General features: G+C 41.0%; 1 protein-coding gene across 1 annotated transcript in view; it reads left to right on the top strand.

The window, feature by feature from the left end:
- hibch (3-hydroxyisobutyryl-CoA hydrolase) overlaps window positions 1–21,058 on the top strand; it is a 124,934-nt gene that overhangs the window by 8,890 nt on the left and 94,986 nt on the right. The window contains exons 5-6 of the mRNA XM_067228908.1: window positions 5,436–5,516; window positions 7,845–7,897. Of these exons, the coding sequence (XP_067085009.1) occupies window positions 5,436–5,516; window positions 7,845–7,897 (134 nt within the window). The remainder of the gene's footprint in view (window positions 1–5,435; window positions 5,517–7,844; window positions 7,898–21,058) is intronic.

Here is a 21,058-nt window from a genome sequence, read left to right on the forward strand (position 1 = left end):
GCTAGTGGCTAGAATGGTGTCTTCGCACTCGATCAAATTCCAGGACCCTGCTTTCTTCACTTTTCCTTGATATGTTTTATCACCCAGTATTTTTTCTCTTCAAAATCCCACAGGAAAAGCTAATTTAAGGCTGTTTCACTCCTTCGTATGTTTTCTCTCTAAACTTACTTTTACGGATTCATTTACACAGAGTTTGATACATTTGACCCCGGAGCCCTGTTCCATAAAGCGAGTTTACTGAATAAGACAGTCTTATGAGAGTTAGTTGGACTCATCTCCAGTTGATTCGGTTCCATAAAGCCAGTTCAATGTAGTTCAAGCTCACTTACTATGGCAACTTATGCTGTGAAACCAGCCTGGTCTGGGGCAGGCTGTCAGGCATCGTCCATCTTGTTGCTTAACCAGAAGTTCCTATAACACTGACCCAATGGGAAGACTTTATGGCGTAATGCCATATTTTACTTTATTAACCTCTATCAGTTCAAAATGTATGTTTTATAGAAAATTAACTTGAGTAAATAAAACATTAAATACCTTAAACAACAATAAAAAATTGTTTCTAAATAAAATAAACCTACATAGAATATGTTATTCTTAGTTTGTGTTATCAAATGTTTAGGCTGATGCGACATAAAATATGTCTTGACATAAATTACCCCTATAGAATGATCATAGCTCTATAAATAGTTAACAGTACAATTGAAAAAACTAACCGAATCCATGCTTGTATGCATTTTCCCGATACAAAAATCATGTAAATAATTATTGGTTAATGTATTGACTAATGGTATTTCGATGTGTTTAGTGGGTGTATGGTTTTTAGAATCAATGAAGTACAAGTCTAGAAAAAAGGACCTCACGCCATATCATTTGTCAATTATGGCGTATAACTGTATTTTGGTGAGGTGGTGGATGAGGGACCAGTCAGTACTCGGATTAAACAAGGGGCAACTTCCGGGGCTGAAAAATGCGGAATGCCAATGCGGAAGTGCAATACCGCTGGCTCCAAAAAACTCAGGCTCCAATTGACTCTCATTAAAAAATCACCAACTTCTCTCATGAAATACAAAGTCCCTGAAAATTGTCCACAATTCATTATGGTGACATTAACTAGATTCCCTTTATTCTTAGGCGGCTTCTCTGTCAGACACGCCCATGGACCTGCCCTTATCACCCACAACTTCACCCTATCGTCCAAATATGGTCAGGAAGTACAACAATTGAGGCTTCAAAACGTCCTTTCACAAACCAATGGGTAAAGTCACGATGACTACGTCCATTCTTTATATACAGTCTATGGGTTTAAAGAGATCATATTTTCAGGGAGAGGTCACGTGGCCGTGAACGTTGCTATTTGCCATGGTGGATTGATTTGATCCATGTTCTACCTCTTGGGCTGCTTAAGAATAGGGTGCACCCACAACTATCTTGACTACTTGAACCTGGCTCAAATTCAGTGTTTCCCCTAACATTGTTTTGGAGGGGCAGAGCGCCCCCCTCAAATGACCTCCCACTCCCTTTATATTGACGTTCGTCAAACTTTTATAAAGGGAGGTCATTTGAGGGGGGCGCTCTGCCCCTCCAAAACAATGGTATACAATGGTAATATATATATATATATATATATATATATATATATATATATATATATATATATATATATATATATATATATATATATATATATATATATATATATATATATATATATATATATATATATAAAAAATATATAATTAGGCTATATATTCCATAAAACAAAAAAAGTACCCACGAGATGAAGCGGTTTTCATACATTTAGGCAATGAGCTTCTTGCTCGTCGCCTCAAAAGTTTGATTCATTTGCGAGTAAAGTTCGCGCAACATTGCCTTTGTTATTTACACCTGATCGCCTGTTGATGAGTACAGTAGATCCACTGACATCAACTACATTTGCATGAATTTACCTATTCGCTCCTCGCGAGTGGCTCTGTGTGGTGCTGGGAAATAGCATGTAAGAGACAAATATGTAATTGTATTGTGGTGTAATGGCTAATGCTGTACACTAGGTGGCCCCGCTATATGAGGCAGGGGGAGACAGGTAGTGGGAGGTGTTGACCCCGGAAGGGCAAATGGTTTTGACCGGTTGTGGCAGAGTTTTGTAACAGTTACTTGTGTTTATGGATGTTTTGTTTGCACTAGGGATGGGCGAACAATGCCTTGTGAAGCTTTGGTGGTTTCTTCCGGATTGTGCCGGCCCAAAGAGCCGAACTATCGGAGCATTGAAAATGAACAGCGTCATATAGCAGCCGTTTAAACTGGCTGAATGAGGCGTAGTGGTTGTCTCCGACGGTAGACTACCCTACGTTATTTAATATTTTAATTAAGGCTACATGTGTTCATTTTTATCTGATATTAGTGCTCACACATTAAAATGTTTTGATACATCTGAAGGCCGTTAGAATTATATCATTTTGTCACAGTAAAAGTTAAAGAATATCTTCCGAGGTTCCCTGCACTGGGGCGCGAACTCAGGTAACCAGCCTCGCATTATCAATACGTTGTCGTACAACGCTTTAACCAGCTACACCACCGAAAAAGCCGTTACCTGTTGATGCGGTTGGACGGACTTTATACGATACGGTTTTTATATCAATTAAACTAGATTACACAGATTTTTTCTTATTCTTAACATTTGTGATATGTAGGCCTATTGTGAACTGGAGGGACTTTATTTTTACTAATTATTATTACTGTTGACAATGTTGACGAATCATCAACATTTGTTTTCTGGGCACTGTATAGACCTACCTAGTCCTATCATGTTACGTTTCATTTCAATAAAATAACACAACACAAGTGCACGGATTTATAATTATTACAATACGGATTTTGCTAAATAATAATGACTGATGGAAGAAACTCAAGCGATGCCTGGTGCTGCTTCTCTGGAAATGTGAGATTTGTCTTTAACAAGAAGCGGTGGCTTCGTTCCTTCTATGGCTCTGGTTCAGAAGAGCGGCAAAACTTCGAACCAGTTTGTGACGTTTGAAGCATTGAACGTCATCTATCACGTGGTTTCGTAATTTGATACAAGCTCCAAAACACTTTTTCAAAACTGTGCGTATTGGTTTTGCGACACAAGCATCGATGCGTCAGTGCCATACGTCCCATCCCTAGTTTGCACCAATCCCTGGAATAAAGGATTGATCTCTTTAGCCGGCTTTTGGACTCATTGAAAACAAGACGAGCAACAGGTAAAACAATAGCCGCCTAGCGCGTCGTACCGGAGCCTGGGGCAACGCTGCAATAGCGCAGCATTAGGCTGGCTGTTATAATGTCAAAACCCTGCCGATTGGACTATGCATGAAACTCAGATGGCCTTGGAAGATGTGGAAATGTGGGACCTGTGCGTGAGCCGCTGTATGGAGCTGTGGTTTGGAGCCAGGACGTGGGTGTGCTAAAGGCTATGCTAAGGATAGCCTACTGGAGCCTGAGCACCGCAGATCATCGCCTGGACAACGGAGAATAACTACAAAGGCGCGAGCCCTGGAATATATTGGAACTCTGCGCGTTCGCTTGTTGTGGCGTATCACGTGACTTTTTGACCTACTTTCGGTGCTGTCCTGGATTGAACTCGTTTGCGCTGTTTCCAACTGATCCTATCGTTTGCGCTTTCTTGGATTGACTTTATTGCGTTTAGACTAACTGAACCCTTGCTATGGATGTGCAGGTTTTGGAAATGGACAACAATATTGATATTGAACAGGGTGCTATTTAGGGATGGGTATCGAGAACCGGTTCTTGTTTAGAACTGGTTCCCAGTGAATCGATTCCTTGGAATCGTTAGCAAAATTCCTTAACGATTCTGTTAACGATTCTCTGTGCCATTAAACAATTAAAATGCTAATAATAATGGATTAAAAATCGATATGCTCAGTTTAATAATGGGACACGCAAATGTCTGTCTGAATGAACTATAAAAGTTCGCGCACGCATGCGCGAAGACAGACTGCAGCAAACATGGCAACTAGGAAGAAGCGTTCTAAAGTTTGGTTGTATTTCACACGACAAAATGACAACAACGCCACTTGTAACGCGTGTAAAAAGTCTATTTTGTCGAAGGGAGGAAATACTACAAATATGAAGAAGCATTTGAACACACAGCATGGAATGAAGTTACTGGAACGTCATGTGTTCGATGCATGCAGCAGTGCAGCTAACGTTCGCGCTTCATCTCTAACTACTGTAAGGTAGACCTAAACTGCTCAAAAGTGATCCCAACCACTTGTTACTGTGTGAAGCAATTTGCCGTTATTGTGTGTAGTCGATCTAGTTATCTTCTGTCCCGTCGTTTGAAGCATACATTTTAGCTCCGGCATTCGTCTCCCATTAGTATTGATCTTATTGATCATTTCAAGTTATCGGGGCGGCGTGTGTTATCAGCAAACGTTCGCGTGTCGCATTATTAAACTGAGCATATCGATTTTTAATCCATTATTAAACTTAGCATTTTAATTGTTTAACCTTTTAATAGTCCTGTTAAATGTGCCTGAAAACGCCTAAACAACATACCCAAAGTACATTGAAAGCTGTTGTTGAACCATTTGGAAATGTAAATGGTCTCTTTTGAAAGGTGACACTAAAGTTATTTCCCCTGTTGTTAGGACTCCTGTAAGTCCTACTGGTGTTGAGTAATAGAAGCTTGAACACAAGGAAACTGAAAGTTTCTATCTCTGACTAGATTTTGTTTTGAAAACAGAGGCCTAGATGTGGTAGGTATTAGCTCATTTCAGAGCCAGTCAAAGCCAGTTTGAGAAATTTGTTTAGAACGAGTGTGTGTGTGGGGGGTGCAGGACGCACAGACCTAGTTGGCTATAGAGGGAGTCAGGTGGCTGAGCGGTAAGGGAGTCGGGCTAGTAATCTGAAGGTTACCGGTTCGATTCCCGGCTGTGCAAAATGACGTTGTGTCCTTGGGCAAGGCACTTCACCCTACTTGCCTCAGGGGGAATGTCCCTGTACTTACTGTAAGTCGCTCTGGATAAGAGCGTCTGCTAAATGACTAAATGTAATGTAGAGGGGAGAATCGATAAGAGAATCGATAAGGAATCGAATCGATAAGGAGTCGGAATCGTTAAAATCTTATCAGTACGCATCCCTAGCTACAGCATGATAGTTGTATAGCTATTTTCAAAGGGGTTTCTTTCTGGATGAAAAGCTGGCTAGCTAACTAACAGCAAGAATGTAGATAAGTGAATTTTATGCTAGATTCAGTAATGTGTTAATTTACTATGTGGATGCGCGGTAATGTCTCTAATGCAACTATTTGATCAACTAACCAACATCTTAATCACTGGCTGCATCGTGGGCACAGGTATCATGAGCACTGTACTAGCACTAAATGTTAATGAGTCTCTTGAGTGTTTTGCTGAATTAGGATGTCATTTGTCTCCTAGCTGTCACAGAAGCAGGAAAGGTTGGAGATCCTCTCGCACAGGATTTCTTCCGTGAGGAATACATTCTGAACCATGCAATTGGTAGGTAACATTTACCTATATCTCAAGATTTGTCAAACAACCCAGTAGGGCTGGGCGATATGGGTAAGATATTATCGATATTTATATTTCCATTCAATAACAATAATTAAGACGATAGACCACAGATCCGTAGTAGTAGCAAAATAAGTATTTTCCTCAACTTTTTCCCTTCACTCAGCATAAAGTTGTCAAGTAAATCTTGCTTTTTATCGATACCTTGGCGCAAACTCACACTTTCTGCATGTTCCAACGAGTGATTTTGCTTCTGGTGGTAAAAAAGGTTTCTTATATACTAGCAGGGCTCAACATGCCACTGGCCAAACCGGGCCAGTGGGTTTGAAACTTACTGGCCCCAATACATTTTTACTGGCCCCCCCTCCAAAAGTTGTAATTTATAATTGTTACAACAAAACCAAAGACTTATAAGTTATGTTATTCTGTTCACATGTTTAACCATTTATTAAACACATCCTGGATATATAAAGAACAAAAATGAAATCACATTTCTAGTGATAAAAAAACTAAAACGTAATAGTCTGCAAAACAATTGACTTTTAACCTCAAACATGACGTGCTCTATTCCCTGCTGACAGCCATCTCTGCACAACTCTGTCTGGCTGAAACTGAAACCTCTGGTCCCTCAATGCTAATATATAAAAGCTTCCATAGCATTTCATCAGTATGATACAAAGTACCCAAGTCGACACCATTCTTCTGCTGCAGTTCAATAGCCCAGGGGAACGAGGCGAGTGGCTGGCTCGCCTCGTTCCTCGTTCCTCCTTAATTACGTGATATGCGGTTGTTATAAGTCGTGCAATAACACGATGGGCATCTACATTTAAATTCCTGACCAGCATGGTCAACGGCCTGGAAGATGGATTGTCAACCATCCGCTTAGCTGTCACACAAACCAGGTGCTGTCTGCTAGCATGGCTGGTCAGGGACTGTTTTCGAAAATTTTCGGTGCCTGTGTAAAAAGATACATTTCCTTTTGTCTGCTTTAGACGGGAACATACGACAGACTACACAGTGCATCTTAGTTTCCATAAAAATTTGCTTCCGTTTGAGCTCGTAGCTCTACTTTGCTTTTACTTTATTGTCTCGCGCCAGTCTCGCACCAGTTGTTAAAAAATGAGAGAATTACAATTTGACAACCACTCGTCACTCACTACTCAACTCTTGATTTGCCAACTGTGCGCCCCACGAGCTGCAAAGTTATTTATGCATTTAGCAGATAGCAAAACATATGAAGGATGTTAACTTTTACAATGCAATTTTTTTTCAATCAATAATTTGCAGTGGCCCGATCGAGCTAGTGAGTTGCTAGTTTAACTGTCCCGACGTTGCTTTTACTGGCCCCAGGCAAAAGGGCCATCGTTATTGTCGAGCCCTGATTAGTATTATAATTGGACCAATACGCTGTTCTTGTTGGTCCAGAGACGTTCTAAGAAGTCAGCAAAACCGTTTGCAGACCTCTCCAGTGGTCCGCAAATGATTTACGGACCTAGAAAGCGGTTGCCTTGGAGATGTTGACAACATGGCGTCTGCTCCAGATTTGTTGTTTGATTTGGGATTTTCCCACATATTGTTGTAGTATATAAGAAACCAAATATGGACTTTTCGACAGGTCTGCAAATGCTTTGCCGCAGTTAACAAACGTTTTAACAAATCTCTGCTTACAAAGGCGTTTGTAGACCTGTCGAAGTCCAGATTTGCAGTTTGTCGTATTACCAGACTTGGTAGCCACCTGTTTGTTTACTACACAATTTGCACCGAACATTGCTCTGCTCTTTGTCGGATTTCAAAAAGCCAAACCACTTCCAAATAACTGAAGAAGACGAACCCTTTTATCAATAATTTCTTCATTGGAAGTTGCTCCCTCGCCATTGCTATTGCTGCCAGTGTTTTCGGCAATAAGACTCATTTTCCGCGGTTAACATTAGCTACTCCACTCAAGGTGCTCAGTATATTTTTGTGAGCGTAAGCTACCATTTCTCCGCAACTTCCTGATGCATCACAGAAATTAAATGGACTGCTGTTCCTAATTATTCTCTATCGACATTATCGATTTTATTGAAAATGAATTAATGTTACAATATCTTTATTGAGGGAAGTCATTACTTCGATATTTTTTTTTTATCGATTTATCGCCCAGCCCTACAACCCAGAGAAAAGCATATTTTTTTCCAGACATTTCCAATTATTCTCTTAAAAAAAGGGTACTCATATTGCAACTGTCAAAAGTGAATGATTCATCTATTCATGTGTGATCAGTTATATGTGCTGTATAGATGTACAAATTATCTACATTTAACACCACATTTTCAGGAACGTTACAGAAACCATATGTGGCCCTTATTGATGGAATCACTATGGGAGGGGTAAGTATTTTAGTTATTGTCCAATCTGTTTGCAATGTGAGTTTTTTCATTGCAGTTTTGATGCAGTTTTGTCTAGATAATAATTTAACAGGCCGTTGCTAAGGTGTTGCTTAACATGTATTTGCATTTGAGACAATGTAGCTATCTCAACCTGTTTACGGTCCTATACCGCCCGCGCAACAGAACCGAGCCCTCCTCCTGCCCAAGTTACTGCGCACTCACAAAAAAAACATATTTTTAGACTGCCACGCATTCCATACATCATTGGAAAGCTACGATTCTCATGCTTGCATTGCTGTAGTCCATTTCAAGATCAAGTCGCAACAGCAAGTACAGTCAACGTCTTTGTCCGGTCACAAATATATACAAATAAAGTTTTACTCACCCTCCACGGTTCATGGTCCAGTTATGCAAAATATTTGACCTTGGTTACAAAGGGTCATTTTGGAGTCTCCAAAAGGCCCTTTTAGAAAACGCCTGGATGTACTCTTATAAAAACATGTGTCAAATATGAATATATTGTGGTATTATGTTTGACTTTTGATTTGAATTGGGTAAGGCTTCAAGCTGTTGTCCAATTCTGACTTCCAGTTAATACCTACCACCTCTAGGCCTCTTCAGGCCTCTGTTTTCAAAACAAAATCTAGGTGGAAATAGAAACTTTCACTTTCCTTGTGTTCAAGCTTCTATTACTCAACACCAGTAGGACTGACAGGGGTCCTGACAACAGGGGAAATAACATCAGAGTGTCAGCTTTCAAAAGAGACCATTTACATGCATGTACTCCAAATGGTTCAAGAACGGCTTTCAATTTACTTTGGGTATGCTGTTTAGGCGTTTTTAGGCACATTTAACAGGATTGTAATTATCAAGTACTACCGTTACTATCACTGTTAAACACAGTACACGGTAGTTCTAATTTTTTACCACTAGGCGGTAGGTTTACCTAGTTCCTGGCTATTGTGAATATTTTGGTTGAAAAAGATAGGGCAAAACAACAGGACGGAGAGACGGAAAGCGACTTAATTAAACAAGATGGGCAAATAGTGTAGAAATTCCATTACATAATCTCAGTTTGAAAGTGTTGTAACGGTGTTCAACGAATCAGTAGCTTTATACTTTTGAGCACATCCTCTCGCATTGCAATGTAAAGGCTTTGACTTAATGCACATTATGCAGTTGTACCTGTTTTTAATTCAATGTTACAATTTTCCAAGAATCTGTTTGTTTTATCTTAAAAACGAATCAGAAATGCCCTAAATATTATGCAACCTAATTTTGTTATTAATCAGAACTGATCTGTTGAAGAAAATGCTCTTATCATGCATTAGCTCACATATTCGACAGGATTATTTTCAGCAATAACATCTCTTTAATAATGACAGGAATCTGTGTGTGTGTCGGTGTGTCCGCGTTTAGTTTCCTATCATTATCTGGAGAACCAGGCACACTTTGAATATAAAAGAGTGCAGTGTTCGCACCAGCATTTCAACATTTCCAAAAACAATCCCCATCTTTCATATGCCTCTACGGCATCATGGGAACTCATCCCAGCCCCTTCAATCTGATTGGTCCCAGCCCCTTCACTCTGATTGTTCTTCTCGTCATCCCTTTCCCCCTCACTGTGACACACTCCAGGACCCACACAGAGGATATCTCACCACCCCATCTTTCAACACTATCAACAACAGGCCAGTGTCCTCCAAGGCATTTGGCAGAACAAATAAATTGTTCATATGCCAGGAATCTGTGTGTTTGTGTGTGCAGTGAGTTTCCTACAAATATCTTGAGAACCGGGCACTTGGCAAAGTTTATATTTTGCAGGTGTCCTTTTTATAATCCAACCGAGTGCACTACCGTGATTTAATTAATGTGATTAACAAAGGCATTCACATTTAAATGACTCTAAGCAATTAACGCATCGGAGTTCATAGTGAGGAAAATAGGGAAATTTTGTTTCGTAATTTAGAAGCAAATTCACTTTTACAACTGATAATCAGCTGCTTTCACAGGGGTTTGTTGGATATACTTTCAGTGAATTTTGTTGCATAAATTAACGTGTTTACTGATGTAAAAACTGCCTGCACACTGCAAATGTACACAAGCGCTGTATGGTGAATTAGGCCTACAATTATGACAACTGGCTAAACCATTGTGCATGTAATGACTTCGGTTATGAACTAAATGTCTAGATGTTTGTGGTGGTAAGACAATTTAACAGAGAACCAATATAGTACATTTTGATCCACATAACATAAGCAATTTATAATTTAGGAAACGGCAGACAAATAAAGGATACATAATTATTTGCATGTATGTAGGCTACCACAGCTTTGGCAATTTGATAAGAATAGATGTGGAGGTTGGTTAGGGTTGACTGTGGAGCACAGAGAATTTCTATTGTTATCTGAGAAATATAGGTACCAAAACCACTGAGAAGAACTATCATCATCAGCTGCATCACAGGCACTGCATTATCTATCTATAATTCCAGAAATCTGTGTGTGTCACTGACATCATCGCGAGCACTGTGCCCCATCTATAATTCCCGGAATCTGTGTGTGTGTGCCACCCAATTTTATCACAGGCACTATCCATAGTTCAAGGAATCTGTATGTGTTTTTCACTGACATCTTAATCACTTACTGCATCACAGGCACTGTGCACTAGTGCAATAATGCAATTTTAGTAGTGCTGTCAGTTAAAAGCGTTATTAACGGCGTTAACGCAAACCCATTTTAACAGCGTACATTTTTTAATCGCAAGATTAACGTTCTTTTTGGCCTCGTTTTTTTCACATGCTGTTGCAACAACCAGTGACGTTAGAAAAACTACAACACCACACCGGATCTATCTAGACCTGAAACAAAACAACAGGCACGCCGCACACACTTGTTAAGAGTAGTAGGCTAACATTACGTTTTGAGAGCATGGCGAGCGCGAGACGCCGAAATGGATGCCAATAAGATTCTGAATGGAAAGTTTACTTTAAAAAAGTTGCCAAATAGTTCCATTGACAAGACCAAATTAATCTGTGCGTTTTGTCATTGTGAACTGAGCTATCATCGCAGCACGTCCAGTCTGAAATACCACTTGATGGCCAAGCACACAGCTGATGCAAATTCTCCGCCCCCTCGTCAAAGCCAGGCGATTGCACTGTTGTTTTCAATTAAAAAAAAACATTTGCACTAAGCAAGCCGATCCACTTTTCCAGGTTGATAAAAGCATTAAAATTAGAAAAAATAATGGGACAAAAAGAAATCAAGGGACATTTAGAATAGATAAAAATGTGCGATTTAATTGCAAGTTAACTATGACATTAATGCGATTAATCGCGATTAAATATTTTAATCGTTTGACAGCACTAGATAACATTTCTTATTCACAAAGACACACTTTGGTCAGACATGTATCCCAAACATGGGAATCCAGATTATAAATTGATCGGATTTACTGTTCATAAGAAGAAAATGTTTTGGACCAAAATCTGAAATACAAAATGGTGGCTGTAATGGGTCCCAATGGCTTTGTTGTTTCCCATGAGACATAAAGCAGGTAGGCTGTACAAAGTATTAGGTATTTTAGACTTATTGGATGGAGGGGAAATTATGTAGACTTTGGAAAAGGCCTCAACATCCAAGATGGGTCCGCGAATGGCCGCCTCGGTCGTAGGCCTGTCGCGATAGTCAATATATTGACTTTTCGCACAATATATGGAAATGAGCGCAATCATTTTTGGTGCTGCTATATATTGCAACTGATCATTTTTATCATAAAAAATAATTATTATATTCATTTTTACATAAAAACGAATGCCACCAACATTTTAGTCAATCCCGCTGCCTCTGTCATCTTGTCTGCTTTCTGTGTCGAAAGGGTAGGCGGGGCTAGCATCTCCACACGCGCACACACACACAGAGCGGACACCGAAAGATGAAGAGAAGGGGTGAACCCACTATGTTATAAAGTGTTCTGTTTCGTGACATCTACAGCTAGTTAGGAAGAACAAGTCCAAATGGACTTGGTTTCAAATCCACAATCTTCAGCTCTAGTGTGGGAACATTTTGGCTTTAAGCCGAATGAGATGAGAGCCAATTAACGTGAACGAGCCGGTATGTCGACTTTGTTTAAAAACAGTGGCAACGAAAAGAGGCAACACAACTAACCTAAAACATAACCATCCGATTCCCACCCAATTTTTCAACCTGGGAACAACTGCCGCTGGAGCTGGAAAGGGGTCTTCCAGACAGTTATCTGTTACAGATGCCTTTTCCCGACAGTGCAAATATAAACGTGACAGTGCGAAATGGAGCACACTCACGGATAGCGTAACTCGCTATTAGGGATGGGTATCGAGAACCGGTTCTTGTTTAGAACCGGTTCTCAGTGAATCGATTCCTTGGAATCATTAGCAAAATTCCTTAACGATTCTGTTAACAATTCTCTGTGCCGTTGCGCATGCGCGAACTTTGATTCAGACAGACTGAAGCAAACATGGCAACTAGGAAGAAGCGTTTCTAAAGTTTGGTTGTATTTCACACGACAAAATGACAACAACGCCACTTGTAACGCGTGTAAAAAGTCTTTCGTCGAAGGGAGGAAATACTACAAATATGAAGAAGCATTTGAACACACAGCATGGAATGAAGTTACTGGAACGTCATGTGTTCGATGCATGCAGCAGCGCAGCTAACGTTCGTGCTTCATCTCTAACTATCTAAGGTAGAGCTAAACTGCTCAAAAGTGATCACAACCACTTGTTACTGTGTGAAGCAATTTGCCTTTATCGTGTGTAGTCGATTTAGTTATCTTCTGTCCCGTCGTTTGAAGCATACATTTTAGCTCCGGCATTCGTCTCCCATTAGTATTGATCTTATTGATCATTTCAAGTTATCGGGGCGGCGTGTGTTATCAGCAAACGTTCGCGTTTTAATTGTTTAACCTTTTAATAGTCCTGTTAAATGTGCCTGAAAACGCCTAAACAACATACCCAAAGTACATTGAAAGCTGTTGTTGAACCATTTGGAGTACATGCATGTAAATGGTCTCTTTTGAAAGGTGACACTGAAGTTATTTCCCCTGTTGTTAGGACCCCTGTAAGTCCTACTGGTGTTGAGTAATAGAAGCTTGAACACAAGGAAACTGAAAGTTTCTATCTCCGACTAGATTTTGTTTTGAAAACAGAGGCTTGAAGAGGCTTAGAGGTGGTAGGTATTAGCTCATTTCAGAGCCAGTCAAAGCCAGTATGAGAAATTCGTTTTGAACGATTGTGTGTGTGGGGGGGTGCAGGACGCACAGACCTAGTTGGCTGTAGAGGGGTGAATCGATAAGAGAATCGATAAGGAATTGAATCGATAAGCAAGAATTGATAAGGAGTCTGAATCGTTAAAATCTTATCAATACGCATCCCTAGAGGAGAGCATCAAAAAGATCAAAGACATCAGGACACCTATGGCACAGCATTCTGTTCACAGTAGGCCAGGTCTTCTCAAAGGTTCCTGTAGCAGGGTGAGACAGACAACATGCATTATGCACTTGCAAACAATTAAACATTTTCAAATGCAACTTAAGTTATTAAAAGATGGCATCAAATGTGGATTGTGCCTTTAACAAATGACATTTACTCAGATTCCTGGTAAACAAAATAAAACTGTCTCACAATATTAGACATTTCTATAGAGCTTGGGAACTTTTCAAGCACTTGTTTAAAAATCCTACTGATAAAGTACATCAGTATGAGATTTATTTTCTAAAACATCATTTTCCAAGTACCTTGGCTGAATCCTGCTGTGTACAGTTCAGTCTTGAGAATTGTCCATTGATCAGGGATCAACTCCACATCCACTCCAGCAGACAGTAAAAGAGGTCGGAAGTGACTGATGAGTTTGTTTACCTCTTCATCACCAAAATCTGAGAACAAAAGGGAAAACATTCATATAAAGTTAAGCAGTTGTCTTAAAAACCTGTTTCCGGTCCAAACCCGCCCGCAGGCCAGAACCGAGCCCCCCTCCTGCCCAAGTTACTGCGCACTCACTACTAAAAAATATATTTTTAGACTGCTACACATTCCATACATCATTGGAAAGCTACAATTTTCATGCTTGCATTGCTGTAATCCATTTCAAGATCAAGTCGCAACAGCAAGTTTAACCAACGTCTTTGTACAGTCACAAATACGTAAACAAAGCAAAAGCAAACAACTCTACTCACCCTAAAAGGTTCACCGTGGTCCAGGTATGCAAAAGATCCCAACAAACATGGACTGGTTACATTCCCAAAGGTCCAAACTATCTAACCATGTCGAGTAGTTGCAACAAATGAGTGCAACAAATGAATTATATCCACACATAGCCACGATGTTGTTGCTTAATTTTGCCTTCGCCAATTCAATTTTTGCACTCTCTCACGCACTATCGCTCATTCATAGAGATGTGATTCGGATATTTACGATTGGAGAGGGTCAAGATGGCCGCTACACTCTGCCCTTTCGATTGACACCTTGTTTGACCCAATAGGAGGTTCCATGCCCTGTTTACAGCCCTCTAAAGCCAACTAGGTCTGTTCGTCCTGCCCCCCCCCCCCCCCCCCCCCCTCCGTCCCCACTCGTTCTAAACACATTTCTCAAACTGGCTCTGAAATGAGCTTGTTAGCCTTGTAGCTAAGGAAATGCTGTAAATGCTAATACCCAACATGCTAGGTATCTGTGGAGCCTTCAAAATAAAAGTCCCGGGCGCAAAGTAGATCGACACAAGCTGTCTTTTTTGTGCATCAATCCTGGGAATCAGATAAAGCACTCCAATGTGTTCATGCTTCAGTTTTTGTGTTTCAGCAATACTAATAGGGGATTTAGCTTTTATATATGATAGTTCTAAGTACCACCTTTCATTAGAGATAACAATTATGAAAAATTATAAGTATTTTGACCTTGGTTACAAAGGGTCAGTTTGGAGTCTCCATATGGCCCTTTTAGAAAACGCCTGGATGTACTCTTATAAAAACATGTGTCAAATATGAATATATTGTGGTATTATGTTTGACTTTTGATTTGAATTGGGTAAGGCTTCAAGCTGTGGTCCAATTCTGTCTTCCAGCTAATACCTACCACCTCTAGGCCTCTTCAGGCCTCTGTTTTCAAAACAAAATCTAGGCGGAAATAGAAACTTTCACTTTCCTTGTGTTCAAGCTTCTATTACTCAACACCAGTAGGACTGACAGGGGTCCTGACATCAGGGGAAATAACTTCAGAGTGTCACCTTTCAAAAGGACCATTTACATGCATGTACTCCAACTGGTTCAAGATAAGCTTTCAATTTACTTTGGGTATGCTGTTTAGGCGTTTTCAGGCAAATTTAAAATGCGTAAAGATTTGTTCATTACTGTTGAATTGCTAACCTGAACTTGTGTCTGCCTCTGGCCAGCACTGGAAACTGGTCAGCCGCATAGCCTGCAGGACACCACTGTTCACATCACTAAATCTAGCAGTGATGCACTGGCACAGAGAATCGATTAGCTCATTCTTTGCCTTGTCATGCTGGTCGGCATCAGTAGGCTTCAGGAGGACTCCCTCATCGGTGTCTGTGTCCAGCACTGCTCTCAGCTTAAGCCCAGGTCTACAGTTGTGCAGAGATAGATGGATGGGCATATTTTTGTTTATACTGAGGTGACAACACACCAACACAACCTAAAATCAAATCATAAATTGTAGGATATATGATACATACTTTGACTTGTACTTTTCTATGACAGCCTGAGTGGAGGAAAGGCAACTCTGAGCTTCAGCCAGAGTTGACACTGACCTCTGCAGTGACTTGGAGGTTGCTCAGTTGATAGATGGTGTCATGGAGAAGGCAGTAAAACCTGAGCACTCCACCATCCTTGCCTATGTTGAGGAACCTCTTGGCTTTTGCCCTCAGAACAGCATGGATGTTCGTGGCCTCCTGAGACTACAAACAAAACAACTGCATTATATCAGACAGCATTTAAAACTGATGAAGAGAAAAAGAAAGCAAACATTAAATAATCCATCCACACTGCTGGTTTTAGTAGGCTATACATTAACATACCTTCTCTAATTGGCGTACAATGGCAGCATATCCCCTGAGAAAATGATAAAGTGCTTTGAAGAGATGTGGTAGCCACCGGGTTCCAGCCTTCATGTGGAGCTCACTGAAGTGTTGCTTTAGGCTGGCCCTGTTCACTCCACACTTTCCTGACCATCAAATTTTTCCTTATTCCGTCTGAAAAGGCAAGCTGTAGCTGGGGTCAGATGGCTGAGCGGTTAGGGAATCGGGCTATTAATCAGGTTCCATTCCCGACCGTGCCAAATGACGTTGTGTCCTTGGGCAAGGCACTTCACCCTGCTTGCCTCAGGGGGGAATGTCCCTGTACTTACTGTAAGTCACTCTGGATAAGAGCATCTGCTAAAGGACTAAATGTAAATGTAGCTTGTGGGCCATGCAATGGATCCCCAGCACATTTGGTCTGTCTGCACGCAGTTTTGTAACTACACCATTGTTTACTGCCGTCATTACAGATGCTCCATCTGTGGTGATTGCCACTAGCTCAGCGGTTCTCGAACTTTTTTTGTCAGGCCTCCCTTTGGTGTTTTTTTTCCAGGCCTCCTCTACACCCATTTCCACGTATTTGGTCAAGTTTATTGCATTATTGGGGTAGAATTTGTCATTTTTCCTTACAAATAATAAGAAACAGATGCAGATATGGTAAAAATACGCTTATTTTAAAAAGATGACATCAGGGTATTAAATGAACAGCAACCAGCAAATGGCTGTTAAGATTTAGTCATGCTGCAAGTTAAAATAAAACATTTAAAAAGCAGTATTGCAAAAAAAAAAGAAATACAAAGCCAAATTCAAAACAACAGGTAGGCTAGTTAACACTGCTCATAGATAGCCGAACGCTTTGACTCTAGGAACATGTATGCAAGACCTCATAGGGAACAGAATGAAGTGATGGGGGAACATACTGTGACCAATGGCAGGGAAACTAAATACAGGTGGGCATGCAGGTGTGTGAGTAAAGAACAGAAGACTAACTAGTGAATGTGACTTTGGGGGGCGGAGCTGGAGGCTTGTAGTTGGAAGAGACAGGAGTGGTTGTTACAGATGTCAATGGGTTTGATGTGCCTGGTGCTCGTGGCAAATCTTCTGAAATCTTGGCATTTGTTTTGAGGTTGCAATTCTCAGCTCATTCTCAATGTTCAGTCGATTTCGACATTTGCTTTTAATGCAGGCCACAGCAGAAAAGCCTACCTCAAAGAGTTATGATGTGGCAAAAGCCAGAAGTACTGCCACTGCTCTCTGGCCAACAGGGGGAACTCATTCTCAATGCCAATCCAGAACCCAGCCAAGGTCCTAGTTGTGAACTGCAGCCTCAGAGTAGAGTCGGATGTTAGCTCTATGTACTGATCCTCCTCTTCAGTGGTGAATGTGACAGGTGGAGGTGCAATGAAGGGGTTTCTGATCCAGTCATACTTAGTGGCCTCTTCAAGGGAGAAGTACTTATTATGAAAATGTGTTTTCAAGGTTGAGAGGTGGTCTCTCCAGGGTTTTTCCTGCATAGAGAACATTTTGGCGCTCGCCAAAGCCGTTTTCCTGAGCGCCAATGACAAATCCCGAGCGCCAAAGGCCAAAAAAAGTCTGCAAAAAAAAAAAAAAAAAAAAAAACGTGTTCATCACGGGTGCAATGCATGTCAGCGAATATGTTCTCAATAGTATGTTTCAAGTAGGCTACAGCCGAACCCTCGTTCTGTTTTGATCAATAGTAATCGAGTTGATAAGCGTGTCTTCTTGTTTGATAAATACGCAACTGTGAGGTGCGCGAATGGACAGAGTAAACTGTTGTTCCGCTGCGAGGGCCAGCCCGACGTGCACGAATACACCTGTACAAATGCAAATGAAATTTCCACTCAAAATGCTGACCAAAGTTTGATTTACGATTTCAAACGCAGCCTCCATTGGTATTCTTAACCTGGAATGATAATATATAGTGCAGTGTTTCCTCTATGGCTAAATTTCTGCCGCCCGTTATCAGAATACAACATTTTAGGCCGTCTATCAGCAGTGATTGTTAGAGTGCATGTCGGAGAATTGCACGGACACGCGCTTCACACCGCAGTTGAGATTGCGTGCGTAGCGTCCTTGAGAACTGTAAGTCGTATAACTTATGTTGTCAGTTCATTTAAGCCTGTTATTGTATAAGTCTATAGTTCTTGCAAATTTAAATCAAGTTAACTGGTGATTGTCGTTGTTTGTATTCTTCCCCTGCTAGCTAAATTGCACATGTCTGTTGATTCGATAGCGATTGCTGCCCTTGCTCAGGTTTGTATTTTAGGTGCATTATTATGCTGAAGTAGTTTTAATTAATAAAAAGTGGGTTTATTGTTAATATTTGCTACAGAATGCTTAGCCTATCAAGATCAAATGAAGCAGGCAGTGTACATGCTTCAGAGTGGCCTACCTAATTGATAGGCTAGGCTACTGACCATTTACAATAAGTTGTTACATCAATTATTAATTGGCAGCATTTATGCCATTTAGAACATACTTTATGAGTGTAAGGTGTCTTCAAGTAGCCCAACTGTATTGCTTTAGATGCAAAACACCTGGGAATAAATACATTGATTAGAAAAAAGAAGAACAAAAAGAATATATATATATACTTTTTTTTTTTTTTTGGAGCACCGAAGACCCATTTTGACCCAGGAAAAACCCTGCTCTCATAAACACAAGCACTGTGTTTGAAAGTTGATTGGATTCAATGAATGACTTGAGGTTCTCAAATGCCTCTGTTCCCCTGCTCAAGTCTTCTTCCCCATGTATCCATTTTCTGTATATGAAAAGTGGATTCTGTCTGTCAGCTGCGTCAGGTATGTGTTTGGGCCCTGTAACTTCAGATTCAACTCATTCAGCTTTTCGAAGATATCACTCAAGTAAGCCAGCTTCACAATGAAGTCTTCATCCTTGAATCTGTCTTCAAGTGTGTGCCCGTCTTCCTGCAGAAATATAAATATTTCTTTCAGTTTGAAAACCCTGGACAGCACCTTCCCACGAGAAAGCTATCGGGACTCGCTGTGGCAGAATCAACTCCTCGGCAATTGTGTGTGGCTTTTTGCTCTGCGCTATTCTGTATGCTACTTTGTATGCTACTTTGTATGATGCCAGATGGGCATTGGTGGTGCCAGATGCAGTCTTCACAAATCTAGACTACTGTCCTCTGTAATCATTACATTTTCGTCCCAAAAAATCCACTCGCTTATTTGCATCTGCCGGGTGTGAAGTCTCAAGGTGACATTTAAGTTTGCCAGGTCTCATGCTGTCAGCAGCAAGCGTCTTCAGACAGACCACACAGGTCTTTGCTTTCGTTTGTTTTGATTGAACACTCAATGGGTGGGTCACATCATCTGATATTCTTTTCGATCCTGTTAGGAATTTATCAATTTCTGTCCGATATGCTAGCTATGCTAGCTGCATATAGGCTACCATTGAAAACTCTGGGTCGGTGCAAAAGGTTGGCATAGCAACAGTAACCAAGGGGGGCGAACTGGAGTTATAAAGAAGCAAGGGCCTTTGCCAGCTACAGTAAAAAAATATCAGATTTTTTGTCAAGGTTTTCAGCACATTTGTCAGAGAATTAAAAGTATAAATGTAATTAATATTATTTTAATATCACTCGTAATCCGACATGCATCTTTGTCTTAAAAATATTAAGACAAAATACCATTGGCGATCGGGATTTCTCCGTTTCATCCCATCTCACCGCGCCTCCCCTGCAGTGCCCTCGCGCCTCCCTTGGGAGCCTCACAAGAGAGAACCGCTGCACTAGCTTGTCGGTGAAAGGCCTGCCCTTTTTTCCGATGGCGTGGGCAATTTCGAAAAAGTAGCTGCATCTTCTCCAACTCAGACGTCTTCAATAAAGTGAGGCTTCTCCCAGCAAGGCTCTCATCAATACGACCTGTCTTGGCAGTTTTAATCCTTATGCTCTCCTGATGACTTCGGGCACATTTACATTTAGTCATTTAGCAGACGCTCTTATCCAGAGCGACTTACAGTAAGTACAGGGACATTCCCCCGAGGCAAGTAGGGTGAAGTGCCTTGCCCAAGGACACGTCATTTCGCACGGCCAGGAATCGAACCGGCGACCTTCTGATTACTAGCCCGATTCCCTAACCGCTCAGCCACCTGACTCCCTCGGGCACTCTCATGGTCCTTTACTGCCTCGACTTTAAAATTATTCCCACCACGAAATAGTTTGTTTTGTTTTTTTCTTTTGCGTACATGTGGCAATCCTTACAAAACATGCCAACATTTTCATTGTCAAACACAAGCCATTCACGAACGGTCAGCCATTTGGCATTACATTTTAGTGGGTGTGCTCACACCTTCGGCGAGCACAACCATTGTTCTCTCACATATATATTATTATTGTTATTTATTTTCCCACCCCTAAGGATCCGTCAATATTTGGACTACATAGACAACGTTGATGTAAAATGTTTTGCCTCGCTAGCGATTGAGTTGCTTGTATTTTTATTTACGTTCCGTTACATAGTTTAAGTTGAAATTACGTTTTGGTGGCAAAAAGTGCCTTTTGTCAACAAAGGGTACTCAGTGCTAGCCTAGTTTAAAACTATTGGATCTGCCCAGAGCCACTCTGATCTGCCATAACCAATCGCTGGCGTTCGCCTTAGCCAATTCCTTCACCACTACTGTAACCGAGCTAGCTGCCGTAGCTGGAAGATCAAACTGTTCCTGAACCCTGTGTGGAGGAGGGCCACAACATCATGGCCACCAACAAAACTCAGCAAAACTTGTTCTTGCTCCGGCTGTAGCTGTTGGATATTCAGCAGCGTTGCCACAACGGACCGAATGGCTTTGCTCGCATCTTTTTCCGCCACCATTACGGAACTACAACACAAACTAGCGCACGACATCAACGTCATCATTCTCAGCCACTCCCTCTGTTCGCTGATTCGCCGGTAGAAAATCAACCTGAAAAATCTGACGTACCTCATGGCCAGACCTATGTACAGGAGCAAAAATAAAATTGAGCGGAAGTACCTAGCAGAGCCAGGCTAATATTTTCAGGCATTTAGCCTACTCATATTGCATTCATTCATGAATAAACAACCCCCTTTGAAGATTA

The sequence above is a fragment of the Osmerus mordax genome, chromosome 2 (assembly GCF_038355195.1).
Source record: "Osmerus mordax isolate fOsmMor3 chromosome 2, fOsmMor3.pri, whole genome shotgun sequence".
In the NCBI taxonomy this organism is placed as follows: domain Eukaryota; kingdom Metazoa; phylum Chordata; class Actinopteri; order Osmeriformes; family Osmeridae; genus Osmerus; species Osmerus mordax.